At 37.3% G+C, this 13,808-nt stretch overlaps 1 protein-coding gene across 10 annotated transcripts in view; it reads right to left on the bottom strand.

Moving 5' to 3' along the window:
- Positions 1–13,808, bottom strand: part of dysf (dysferlin, limb girdle muscular dystrophy 2B (autosomal recessive)) — an 84,720-nt gene that overhangs the window by 31,184 nt on the left and 39,728 nt on the right. For 7 of the 10 annotated variants that reach the window (XM_081359317.1, XM_081359322.1, XM_081359314.1 and 4 more), the window contains 9 exons: positions 9,944–10,125; positions 8,488–8,628; positions 7,966–7,995; positions 7,430–7,465; positions 7,266–7,307; positions 4,912–5,013; positions 4,589–4,750; positions 3,709–3,874; positions 3,259–3,332 (listed from right to left, as the gene is read on the bottom strand). In XM_081359317.1, coding sequence (XP_081215443.1) covers positions 3,259–3,332; positions 3,709–3,874; positions 4,589–4,750; positions 4,912–5,013; positions 7,266–7,307; positions 7,430–7,465; positions 7,966–7,995; positions 8,488–8,628; positions 9,944–10,125 — 935 coding nt within the window. The remainder of the gene's footprint in view (positions 1–3,258; positions 3,333–3,708; positions 3,875–4,588; positions 4,751–4,911; positions 5,014–7,265; positions 7,308–7,429; positions 7,466–7,965; positions 7,996–8,487; positions 8,629–9,943; positions 10,126–13,808) is intronic. The other 3 variants (XM_081359320.1, XM_081359319.1, XM_081359321.1) reach the window with 1 other exon arrangement.

Raw genomic sequence — 13,808 nt, 5'->3', positions numbered from 1 at the left:
TGTTTTTGTGTTCTGTTTTTAAACAGTCAAAAGTTACTGTTCACAGGATATTGATTGGAGACATTTAGTATCTTCTTTCAGATCTCACCGAGTGAGAGCAGAGTTACTGCAATCAGGTTCCAAACAGTAGCCGCATAGAGACGATCATATTTTCCTCTTTGGCTTTTCCTGGTTTTCCTGAGTGGATCACAGCAGCCACAGGCTCCCACTGGAATGCTAGAAGTCATGCGGGATTGTGGCTCAGGGATCAACTTGCTTTTCCTTCTAGTGCGATAGACCCCTGAAACTTTATTCTGAACCAGTGCAGCTGGCCGGTACGAAAGACCGTGCTACTGTATGTCAAAACCACCCTGGAGGAACCTGAGATGTCTATGAATGCTACATATTGGAGTATAAAACAGAATACGTAGAAAGAAGATGAGTTGCCAAAATTGCTAATCAAATGCATGTTCTACATGTGCAAAAGAACAACAACTATACCCTCAAGCAAAAACAAAATGTGATGAGCATGCAAACCCGTGAAACAATAGCCCTTCTTTACAAAAATTAACAGTTAACATTCCCATTTTCCCACAGTTCCTTCACTTCCTATATTCCATCAAACATTTCTGATAGACAAAAAATAGGGTTATTGGGGATTCTACCACAGATGACTGCGGTTGTGGTCCCTCTTTTATTTATGTTAGCAAAAATAAGCCATTTGATGGCAGTCCTCGTACAAATCCACATTTATAAATCAAGCCCATAGTGAAGTGGTCAAGAGACATCTGAAATCAGGACCAGAACTGGAGGGGATGTTTACTGAGTATTCAGCAATACATTTTCAAAGTCAAACATGTGGTTATTTCTTGAGTATTCAACTGATTTCATTAAAACCACAAATGGTGTGCCCAATGATGCCATCTGAATCGCCTTGAGAGTTTGGACTGACGTCCAGGACAGTGCACGTTACATAACATTTCAGGTTCATCATTGGGTTACAAATAGATGAAATTAAGGCAAGACATTGCAGGTAAAAACATTACTTTGTCGCATACAGTGGAATAAAAAGAAATCGAATCTTGCTCTCAGATTAGATCAACGGAAAAGGTAGCAAGTGCAGAAGAATACAAATCCCCATTAATGACTCTTAACTAGAGCTGGGCGTGGGCTTATAAAACTGAGCTCAAAAGGGCAAGCGTGAAGTATTCCTCTTTCCACTCTGCATACAACAGAACGTCTCACATCCACAGGGAAGCACTGCCAGCCGGGCTGGAAGGTCAAAAACCTAAATAAACTGCCGTTTGTGAGTACGATACATTTCCAAGGAAACCAAGTGGGCCATGCGGGCCCGAATCTGATATTCTAGTCTCATTTTTCTTCCAGTGACTGAACAAATAAAGGCTGAGAGGTTAAAGCTGAGACATGGAAACAATTCTTCAATTTTCCTAATCCCCCTTGATAATTTTTTTATGTTGTTTTTATTTATTTTTTGGGAGTATTTTTAGGTCGTAGTTATGAGAGGGAATTGATGACAGCTCGAGGAGGCGTCATTAAAGTTGGCCCCTCTTTTCTCAGAAAGCGAAGCGTGTCATTGTCTCAAGATGGTGTAAACCTTCATCGTACACACTAGTGCCAAACAGTATTCCATCATGTTACTGAATTCATGATTTCATCACTCACACACCCCCAATTATGCCGTAAGTTGACTAACATGGCACCATAGCAACATTACAAGGCTAGTTCGGCCAATATTTTACATCTCATATTGAAATCACAGTCTAAAAGTACATTCAAGTAAAATATTTCAAACTAGATTTAGAAACAGCTTCTACTAATACCTAATTGAAATTCTATGCAATTCTATGATGCCCATTGCAATCTTGTCTCTCAGTCCTTCAAGAGGCAGCCTTTGACTAGTCTACAAAAGCCTCACTTTCTTAGTGCCACAGACATTTTGTCCCTCTGGGGCAATGCCGTAACCCAGACTTTATAATGGACAGGATGTGATTGTCATGTTTCACAACTAGAATCACACTTTAATTCCACCATTAAAGGCATGGAGAAAACGACCCCTAGAAGACCTTATAAAGTGGTGTGTATACTCAGAAGTGCTTAAACTTGCCATGACAGCATACCTCATACTCTAACAAGGCTCTAAAGGAAACCTGGAGAAACCCAAGCTATGTGACCAATGAGCTACTGACTAACAGCCAAGAGGATTAACATCATAACAGACAAGAAAAAAGAATGTGTATTCATAGCTATAAAGAAATGGTTCTCAACTTTTTGACTGCATTGTCCACAACAATATTCAAAGACCCCATGACTTTTCCAGTTGTTCCTGATTTACTGGAAAAGGAATAAGGATAAAGATTTTTTACGTGTACCTGATAAACTATTTCAGAGCTTGGCAAAACTAGGAAAATGTATAATCATCAAATGTATAAAATGTCCAGGGGTGCGTTTCCCGAAAGCATCATTAGCCAACTATGGTCGCAAGTTCCGTCGTTATCAGCATAGTTGAACGATTTGGTGTTTCCCGAAACCATCGTTCCAACGAACATTCGCAAACAGCATCGCAAACTTGTGTGGTTGGAACAACAGCTCGCGAGTTTCTAGTTTACATGAGATGTAGACTGAATAAATTCTTATCTTTAGCAAAATAAGCAAGCTGACATTCAGTACAACCCGTATTATTTATTTAGAATACATACAAAATGTAATTTACGTCTTTTAGTTTGTCAAGAGATTCAAAGTAACATTTTTGAAGACTGCGCATGTGCGAACGTGCTCTACTATGTAAGAACGAGCCAAATATTGAGTCTGGTAATAAAGCGAAATAACTGAGAAAAATTAGAAATGGTCTTCAGATGCCATGTCTGTAACTTATATGACAAAATCTAGCATTAATTCGATCTCAAACAGATTAATTCAAATAAGTTATTAGTCCACCACGTGCGAGACGTCATGAACCAACGTGGTTGAACGATACTTTGCGTGACTAGCTAGTTGTTTCTCCAACGATGCATCGTACTATGGTAGTGAAGCAGCGAGCTATATAGTTGTACGGGAAACGCACCCCAGGGAGATATTAGATTTTATTAATTTAAATGACATTTTGAGGCTCCCTTAGATTTTTGCTGAGGTCCCCTGGTTAAGAATGACTGCCATAAAGCCATTTTTCCAAAGAGCACTGGATAAAGCACTACATGTCACCAAGTCAATCAGCTAAAGAAAAAGGACATTTTAAGTTGCAGATAAAAAGATAGATCATACCTGTCCAGGAATGAGAGGCTCCTTGTCATCGATATCAATCAGAACTTCATCTCTAGGGGTATGAGCAATCTCCTCTGTTAATGAAAATATACCATAAAATACTGTACGCATAAAGAATAATGTTTCATCTACATCATCAGAAGAATGCACACTCAAAACTGTTAATGAAACCGAGGATCAAGAAAATCATTTGATTCTTGCATTTAAAATAAATAAATAAATAGGTTCTGAATAAGAACCAATTCTCATATCCAGTCCTAAACAAAAGCTCAAAATAGATCTACTTGTATCCAATGTGATCGATTGATTGATTCCCTTGGCAGAAAACACGTACCTTTAAATGTATCTGTTGTGTTTACAATAATTCTAATACAGTCTATTTTGATGTGCAGTTAGGAACAATATGGTTCAAACGTTTTTTAAGTCATTTTCGTATTTCCTCTGTCTCACCAAATTCCTCTTCTGTAGGGTCTCTCTCCAGGCTCTCTGACAGACAGCGAAAGTCATTCAGTGAGTGGACTGTGCACTGGCCCACCACAGGCTTCCTGCCGAACTGTCGGTTGTCTATAACTTTGATGACCAATGGGGGCATGTAGAGCTCTTCCTTGGGCAGTCGCTAGAGTGTAGGAGAGATTATGAAGGGCAGAGATGTGAACATACTGTAAAGAGATGCAAGACTTTCAAACTTTTAACTTGTAACATAATGACTTGTTTATTTCTCCATTTCAGTTGTTATTCCAAAGAACCTTCCTCTCTCTCTCTCTCTCCTCTCGTCCTCTGTGAAAGTATTTCACACCCTAAACTGAGTCAAACATGACATGGTATGGCACAGGACTGACCACGACTGACAGTGCAAATAACTTTCCCAGTCATTCAGCATTCTTTCCATGTGATGCCTCCCAGTCTTAGATGAATATTGGAACGGAATCCAAACTATCTTACGTTTTAGAATTAAGAACTGACGCTCATTGCTGGGGAACATTGTTACTGTGCCAGTCATCACTCATGAAACATCCACCATGTGAAGGACACCATGACCACATTGTATATAAGTCTGTCACAACTGGTTAGCGGTATGCTGTAACAAAAAAATTTGATATCCTAACTGTTTTTTTACATGAAGAATCTACAAGAAATCTCTGAAGAGGGCTCAGACAAAGGTCAACTGTATTTACTATTAACCTCTGAATAGATTGATAGACTACAATAGAGTATTTTTGAATTCATCCCTGATGAAAGCACATTAAAGTTGAATTTTATCCAACTGCATCTGCTTTACTGCAACAAAATTATGTAGAAAATAACTGACAAATCAAAATCCAGAACTTACGACATCAATGAAGAGGGTGTTGACTTCAAAGTTAGGGTTCTTCTTAGAATTTCGAATGACGCACGACTGAACCACACTTGCTCCACATTCCACCTGAAGACTGGGAGATGTCACCGTGGCCAGCTGGAAACTCTTCAGGTTACGCAAACCCCACGCCAGTATCTAAAAGTTTAAAGGTTAAAAGGTTGTCACGTCAGGTGCAAAGGCCTAAAGTAATCATAAAAGGGAAATAGCATTTTGTAAGGTTGAAATCAAGTCTATACTGTGCTAGAAGTGTTTTTAAACTGTGTAAATTGATAATTGAGATTAGGTTTTGGGCTCACCTCAATAGCAGTGCGCTGTAGGACAGGTTTTATCCCCTGTGGCACCATGTAGACATTAGGTTCCCTCAGTGGTGGTGGATAGGGCAAATCAGAGTCCTCTGACTAACAATAAAGGGCAAAGCATAATACGAAAAGTCAATAAGGATCTGAGCTATTATCGTTAACTAAACCTAAAACTATTAAAAATGTTTCTTAATTTAATTTAAGTTGAAATAAAATACAAATATTAGACAAAATTTTGAATTGTTGTACACTCTAAAATAATAATAATAAAAAAAAACTAAAAACAGTCATATTAAAACAATACTAATAACAATTACAAAAGCACATAACTTAAATTAAAACATAAAATAATTAATACTAAAATAACATTGATAAGGATATTTCAAAATATATATTTACTACAAGTTCTTATTTTATTGCAAACATGCATTAACAGTTTCAAAAACCATGTTATCTTCTTGTAACTGAAGGAGACAAAGAGTACATTTAGAGGGATCAACTTCACAAACACTATGTTTCCATTCTTCTCTTTAAGTACATTTGCATGACGCACCAAATTTGAAAATGGGTGTGAAAACAAACAAGAAATTGGTTACTAATAGCCTTCAAACATCATAACTTCACATGCCAATCAAAGTCAGCAATCACACCACAGTGCACACAAGCACATGACTAGCCAGGACTGCATTGAGCCAGTGCAATTGTTTGATGAATGGCACTACTGTTGAATACAATGGTGCTCTGTGCAAAGGGACCTTTGGAGATATCTTTCAGCCATGAAGAATTGTAATGTTTTAAATTCTCCATGGCTGAAAACTTCTCCATGGTTAAAAACTTCATTACGTTGGGTTTAAAAGAGCGGCATTAAAGTCGGCATGAAACAAAACATCTAATCTAACATACATACATACATACATATATATATATATATATATATATATATATATATATATATATATATATATATATATATATATATATATATATATATATATATATATGCCCCCTTTGTAAATATGATAAAAAAAGTAAAATATCAAGAGGATAAACAATGCAGATTTATTTTTTACAGCCATCTGACCAGCACTGTATATATTGCACTTACATTTATTCATTTGGCAGACTCTTTTTTTTAAAGTGTCTTTCATTGCATTCAAGGTACAATTTAGTAGTCCATGCATTACCTGGGAGTTGCTAGTGCCATGCTCTACTGTTTGAGATACAGGAATGCAGAAATTTTTCTTTACGTTGTATTACACATTGCATATTGGCCAATATAACTTTTTTTTATTTACTGGTATTGGAAGGTTAATTTTGCATGCTTATTTATCCTATTTTTATTCATTTAGAATACATTTTCTGTCATCTAACACTTACTAACTCACTTAAAGTTAATATTTAATAACAATGTTATAAGTAATATTTACTTACATAATGAATATCCATTTTTCACACTGTACATTATAATGCTGTGATGCCTAAATTCACTCGTAGCATTTAAAACATTTGATTTTAGTTTTTTTGTTTAGACAAAATATTCTAGAATTTTAATATCAGTCATTTAAGATAATTGCATTCCTATATCTTAATAATATCATGCAGTTATTTCCAGCAAAAAAAGGACAGTAAAATGGAGTACAGAGGAAAAGGAAAGGGAAACGTGCAAGACCATGAACCCTTGTTTTCAGCGCCATTTTTCCCATGCTTTGCCAATGTTTTCATTTGCTATTGGCGACACAAAGCACACGTACTTGTCCAGTGTGTTTAAGTCCCTAGTGTGTTTGTATCTAATGAAGAGCAGCTATTATGCAGTCTAATAGCAGCATGTTAGTTCCACCATTACTTTGTTTCTTTTTGAAATGCCACTGCAGAACAATACAAATCTTTGTGCAGATGAAGTAGAATCCAGTAGTTAGGAGAGCTGGGAATACAGACAGATCAGAAAGGTTTCTAAATTTCCAAGTCACCTCCCACAAGATCTTGTCCTTGGCAGGCCTCATAAAAATCGAGGAGTTGCGTACATAGTACATAGTGTTCTGGAGGAATCTACCCACCAGGAATAAAAAAACCAAACAATGTAGATCTCAACACCCCATATCTAGCCTAATGAAAACCAGTGGGAATGACAATTTGGAGCTAACTACTGGTTCCAGCTATCTTCCATATTGAGTTATGTTTTAACATTTGAAGAGACGCTTGGCTGCTATAGAGATCTGAAGGACTTTTATAATCCTTTTGGTTTAATATGGTGGAGCCACATGCCCTGTGTTTTTTGTTGAGTTTTTGAGTCAAAAGTTCCTGCTTAATACAGTAAAAAGTGTTTGCGTATGTGTGTGGATGCTGAATTGTACCCATTGCTGTTGACTGTCAGAGAGGAACCCTGGAAGCACAAGCTTGAAGATGCCCAAAATAAACAGAGAGGGGAAAAATGAACAAGAGAACAGGAAAGAGATGCTCTGGGACAACTGCAAACAAGATTCATTGTCTATTCACTGAATCCTTTACCAACACTTACCTCATCCATGATATGTGAGGGTGGTAAAATATCACCCTAGGGAAAAAAAGAAAGAAAAATCAAATAAATAAAGTGTAACTGTGTGGGCATTTGTTTGTGTGTGTGCGTGGGTGGGTGGCTTGACTGTTCTCTAAAAGTTCACTTTAATTCAATTTCCCTGTGATTATCCCACTCTAACAGATGCCAGCTGGTCCGGTCTGGACGGGGTGGGGCCTCTGGCACTCTTAAACTCCACTGGCATCTCCAATCAGTCTCCTGGCTGTCTGCATTGCCCAGACAGGGCCGTTCGCCTGAACTGAGAGCTGCAGAGCAGTGCCAGTCTCCAAACAGACAGGGCTAGTGAAACCGGTTCAGATACAGTGATGTTTATGTCATTTACAGCAGCTCTATCCAATTACTCAATCGTGCCTGACTGAGAGAACAGGGAGTAGCGGTGGCTTAAAGGAGAACAGAAAGTGTGTGTGTGTTTGTGCATGTTTTTTTTTTTTTTGAGAGAGAGAAAATGAAGGGATTAAACTTAAAGAAATATGACTAACCTCTTGACCTGGGATGTGATGGACTGCAGGCTGTGGAGGAAGAAAATAAATGAATACATTATTTCAACACACATCTATGTGTACACAGATGCACTATAAAAACGGAGAGCGGTTTTGAATTTTAAATCATATGTTGTCAGACGCTATGCATACAAATGCAACTGCGTGGGTGAAGGAGCCACTGAACTTCCTCTGTGGTGCTGGAGAAGCTGTGATATGTGCCATGTAAACACTTGTGGGTTAAACTCATAACAAAAGCATCTCTTTCAACAGAGATGCTGCAGACAACAGCTGTGCTAGATGTGTCTAGAGGACGCAAAGAATCCCACAGAATCATCATTGAGGTCATCTTAATTATGATGGCTCTTTATGGCCTTATATATTTGACCTTTATGGCCTTATATCATGGTATCATGACTGTATCCTTCACAAAGAGCACTGAAAATTGTAAAATGAAAGCCAATGATGCCAATTACAGTATCACAATTGATGGTAATGACTATGAATGGATAATAATCTTACTTTATCTCTACGGATCAGTTCGAAAGCAGCAAGCAGTTCTCCAGCAGCCTTCCCAGCTTTCTGGATGGGATACCAGGCGAGGCGAGGGGAAGATACCATTGAAGGTTGGCAAACACATCGGCCCATAAACTCATCAGCACCCTGCAGAGGTCAAATAACTTGTCAAGCACTTTCTGTTTCAAGACCAGGTTAACAGGAGGAAAAAATGGACTGTTCCTGAGGAAAAGCTAAACACTGGTTTTGTCAAAGTTTGCCAGGTTCCAGCTAGGTTTGAAACATTTGGTTTTGGTAGCAAGCAAACTTGATATCCATAACTGTCTACCTATCTGTGAAATAATGCTTTGACGTTACATTATTTGAATTCATGTTTTCAGTGTTAGTCTATTACTGTGGTTTCATTAACCTGTTCCTAAACAGCATATAAAACAAAATGAACTGTGGTTGGTTGCTTTACACAGATATACTGTGGTCTACGTGTACATGAATTGGAGAAAGTATAATGCTCAATATAAATTCTTGCCTACAGTTAAAACATGTTTGTTTAAATAAGAATACAAATTTCAAAATAGGAAAAACTCAAATTCAAAAATCAGCCTAAAAAAAAAAGTTTCAGCTTAAGACTGTTATTTTAGTAATATTTATATACAATTATAGTATTTATTATTATTTTAAGATTTTTTTTTTTTTTTTGGTAGTATTTATATTTAGCTTTAATGTATTTTAATTTCATTCATTCTTTTATTTCTGTTATGTGCCAAGGCCAAGTTGCCAAGATTTGATATTTTATTGGATTTGAGCTGTATTTCAATTAACAAAACCCCATTTTTTTATGATAACACTTTATGATAACTGCACGCTATTAATCATTAGTTAAGCATTAGTAAACAGTTAATTCATTTATAAAGCATTAATAGACATTAATAAGCAGTTTATAAATACAGCTATAAATGATTTATTCTTGATTTAGAAGCACATCTATAATGTGTTTAATAATTGTATTTTCATACTTTATTAATGATCAATTTATCATTTCTAAATGAAGTATAGCATTATTTACAAACCAGTTATTTAGGAGTTGTCAATTATTAAACACATTATAGATGTGCTTTTAAAACAAGAATAAAGCATTTATAGCTGTATTTATAAACTGCTTATTAATGTCTATTAATGCTTTATAAATGATGAATTAACTGTTTACTAATGCTTAAATGGATTCAGTCTTTCCATATTCAAGTCGATAAGAGCTGTACTTGCTTGGCGTTATGAATATGACTTTGAGTGAAAAAACTTTGGTCCGATAATCTCGACCTGACAAAATTGGCGGTTCTCAACCTGAATAAGTTGTAAATAGGACCAGACTTCACATCGACTGTCAAAAGTCTGGATACGCAAAGCAAATTTGACATGAAACACACCTGCTTATAAAATAACACATACCAACACAACGAAAACTCACATAAGTGTCTTGATCGTACAGCTCCACCACAATGTGCGGAGGGCTCTTCTCAGTCACTTGATGGTCTCCAAATATTTCCACTTCGTAGAAGATGAGGGTCTGGTCCCAGGTGGGATTGAGTGTGTTCCGAACAGTCACAGTCTTCTGGCTCTGATGCAGGAAGGACACAATGGCATAGGGATCTAATCAAAGAGTCAAAAGATCAAAGGTCACTGAATTGCATCGCATTTTCATGTCAGGATGAGTGATGAAGTATGGCATGAGTTGCAAGTTCACATCGAGTGGGAATAGCATGGGTAATGTGCACTTGTATACTGTCAAAAACGAGATCTAAACTGTCAACTGAAGCCAGAAAGGCTTCGGCAGGTCAGATGGAGGTTATTGCCACGTAGATGAATAAACGCAATGGAAAGAACTGCATCAAGAGTTGGGAAAGATGTGCAGCCATCAACTCATTGAAGTCTGTTTGCCATCAAGCTGAGGCAGTGATTCGGTACATTCTCCTCAGAACAAGACTTTCAATGCATCAGTAAACATAATAAACACAAGTATTTCTGTTTTTATTTGGTTCTGTAATGAGGGTGACGTTGCCAAGAATATAACATCAATTATGGACGTGAAAAGAACCAGAGATACCCTGAGTTGGTGCAGGGAGGGTGAGACCATTTTTGGTCTATGTAATGTCTGAAAGATGATGTGTGGTTGTGAGACAGAGAAAGGGGGGAAAAAAGTGAGTGATTTAGCATAAGCATGTACATGTGTTAGTGTTTATTTATTTAAGTGAGTGTTTTAAACAGATAGTTCACCCAAAAATAAAGAATTATGTCATTGTCATTCCAAATCTCCATGTAGTTAGGTTTCAAATTACAATTTTCTTGTCAAATAGGCATATTTGACATATAGTCATAGTAGTGACAAATGTCAAATTTGTGAGCTTTGTCAAAACAGGAATTTGAATGTGATTTAAAGAACACTAGTAACTAAGTGCACGAGTAGTGTTGATTACTTTTTTGTCCTTTCTGGAGCATGACAACAGTACTGTGGTCACTATGAATGGCCACTGAAAACAGTGTACATTCTTCCAGATTTCTCTGCATTAAATAACAGCATATGATATTTCAATGACATGAGGGTGAGAGAATAACGGGATATTTTTATTTTATTTTAGTAAACTATTACTCCAAACATTGTGTGTGTGTGTGTGTGTGTGTGTGTGTGTGTGTGTGTGTGTGTGTGTGTGTGTGTGTGTGTGTGTGTGTGTGTGTGTGTGTGTGTGTGTGTGTGTGTGTGTGTGTGTGTGTGTGTGTGTGTGTGTGTGTGTGTGGAGAAAAATAATGCAAGTGACATCAACTACTTTGGAATGCCAGAAATTGGAAGGACAGTCAAAGTTTATTATTTCAGTCGACGTAAAGCAGCCTCAGTGGGATAGTTTCACTAGGGAGGGAGAAATAGACACTTTTCCCAGCTCTTAATAAACTAGCCCAGTTACACACATGCACACACAACTTCCCACTTCCCACAAACACAGTGGCTCAAATAAACAAAGGGATAAACGAGCTTTGGGGAGCGTGCACTGTTACCCAGGAGCCAATGGGAAATAAACACAGGCAGTGTCTAATCTGCCTGCTTACAGTGAAATGTAAATAAACTGTCTCCCCCAAGGGCATTGTGGGACTGGACATGTCGACGGCTGCCCACGTGTAGGACTCAAACATGATGCATCACCCTTGGGAACAATGACATGCTCAAAGAAAATAGGGAAAGGATTTTGGCAATGACTTATTTCCCATATATCAATGCTATACAGTGTTTAAAATACTCTTTGTATATATTATGTGAGCCTTTAATTTTATATGTTTTGTGTATGTATTAAAATATAAATAAAAAAACGTCAAAAAACGTACAGTAAACAATAGTTCGAAAGATCAGGAGACAGACAGACAGACAGACAGATAACCAGACAGACATAGATAGAAAGACAGACAGACAGACGATAGAACGATAGATCGATAGATAGACAGACATCTATAGCACAGAGGGGCCTACAACCATATAGCATCTGGCAAAAAACTCTGATTTCGTCTAATCCCCCTCCAGTAGCCATAGCACTGATGCAGCTCTACATTTTCCCCTGCTTTATAAATATTGTGGTCCATCGATCATTTCCCTTTTCCAAACTCCTTCTCAAGCGCACCAAGGACAAGTGATTTCTGCCTCGAGCTTGATTTATTCATTTTACTCATACCTCAGAACACTGTAAAAGATCTAGGCTGGGTTTTGTGCATCAGGAGACTGACTCAGAAGTATTTGTAGATTTGTAATCAGAGCGCCAGACTGGCCTGATTTATACCAGGCCTGTATTTTTAAAAGGATCCTCAATGTTTTTTCATCTGTGCTTGCGGGTTCAGAATGAACCTTAAAGGCATAGCCTGGGTAGCTACATTTCCAGGATTTCGATAAAACAAAAAAACAATATACTTCAGATCTTTCTCCACCTTAAAGTCTCTTTTCTTTTCATCCTTGTCCACTTTGTTCGCATTTTTAGACTATGGTTTTTCCATGCATAGGATATTTATACCAGACATCTCTAATGGGTGATAACCAGCAGACGTATTTTGCCTGCATTTTAATGATGTGGAGCACTCTGGGTTAATAATTTCACTACCACAACTTAGAGCTTTAGACCATGGCAGCACTCGCTATGGTTTAAAGGGGGTGAAATACTGCTCCGGTGTTGCCAAGAAAGCTCTTTTATATTTGACTTTTTTTTAGGGACTGTTTTTTTTTTTTTTTTTTTGGGAAACATCAACAATCAGTGTCACATTCTGAATGAAAACTCACTTCATGTTTATTAATACTGTAGGTAATATTAATATAAGGTATAATAACAAGGCCCAAACGGAATCTGCTCATTTATGAGGGGAATTCTGTGGAATGGCTTAAACAGAGCAGAGAACACTACACATATTGGTGGCTAAAATACATTTACATAACTCTTTCAAATTACACTTATTAAAAGAATAATAAAAGAATAAGTGTAGAGCTTTCGGAATGACAAACTCTTTGGATCTGCCAACAATTCCACAATATTCACTACACTACTATAACAATAAAACATTACTGAAAAAACTTTTGTGGATTTTTTGAGTAACTTCTTCTTCTAAAGAGTTAGGGAAAACCACTACAAAAAAAATCTATAACCAATAGCTAATAAATACAGCATACAGATATGATTATAAAGGAGACGGAAGCACTTCTACAACTGCAAAACCAGAGAATGTTTCACCTGATGTGTGCGTTAAGACAGTTTACATAACTTTGGGAATGTGGTTAGACAAGCAGAAGTAAGTCCCTTTGACCCGGCAAAACGTCACAGTGCAGTGCACATGCTACAGTGTCCACTTGTTTTGATAATTTCCAAGGACACAAATCATGGAAGATGAAAAAAATAGCTTGGCAAATAAGGAACCAGCACCAGTAAATCAAAAAGAAAAACGGCAGAGCAGAGCAACAAATTCAGCATATAATGTCTCATTGTTTTCAGGGCTTTTCACTTTTTAAAGTTCAGAGAAGACAGGATGTGATTGGGAGAGAAAGAAGGGGGTAATGGGATATGTTTCAAGCCAGATTCAAACTTACTTCATCCATAAGAGCAACAGCATCAGAGCTCATGCACTACGCACTAGACCATGGCTCCGACTTGATTTGTTTTATTTTATGTAGTACCACCTCTTTTCTATACAAATGACATTTTTTACATCTTTGCTGCCAACGTCTTCTCTCATGGACACCATTGTAAATCTACTTCATTTCGCTTCTCTCTGGGCTATACTTGACCCAAACTTCCTCGGCCCAGCCTGTGCCA

The sequence above is a fragment of the Scardinius erythrophthalmus genome (genome assembly GCF_964197995.2).
Source record: "Scardinius erythrophthalmus genome assembly, chromosome: 2".
NCBI classification, from domain to species: Eukaryota; Metazoa; Chordata; class Actinopteri; order Cypriniformes; family Leuciscidae; genus Scardinius; species Scardinius erythrophthalmus.
Note: the sequence above shows the minus strand (reverse complement) of the source record. Positions and strands in the feature narration are given on the sequence as shown.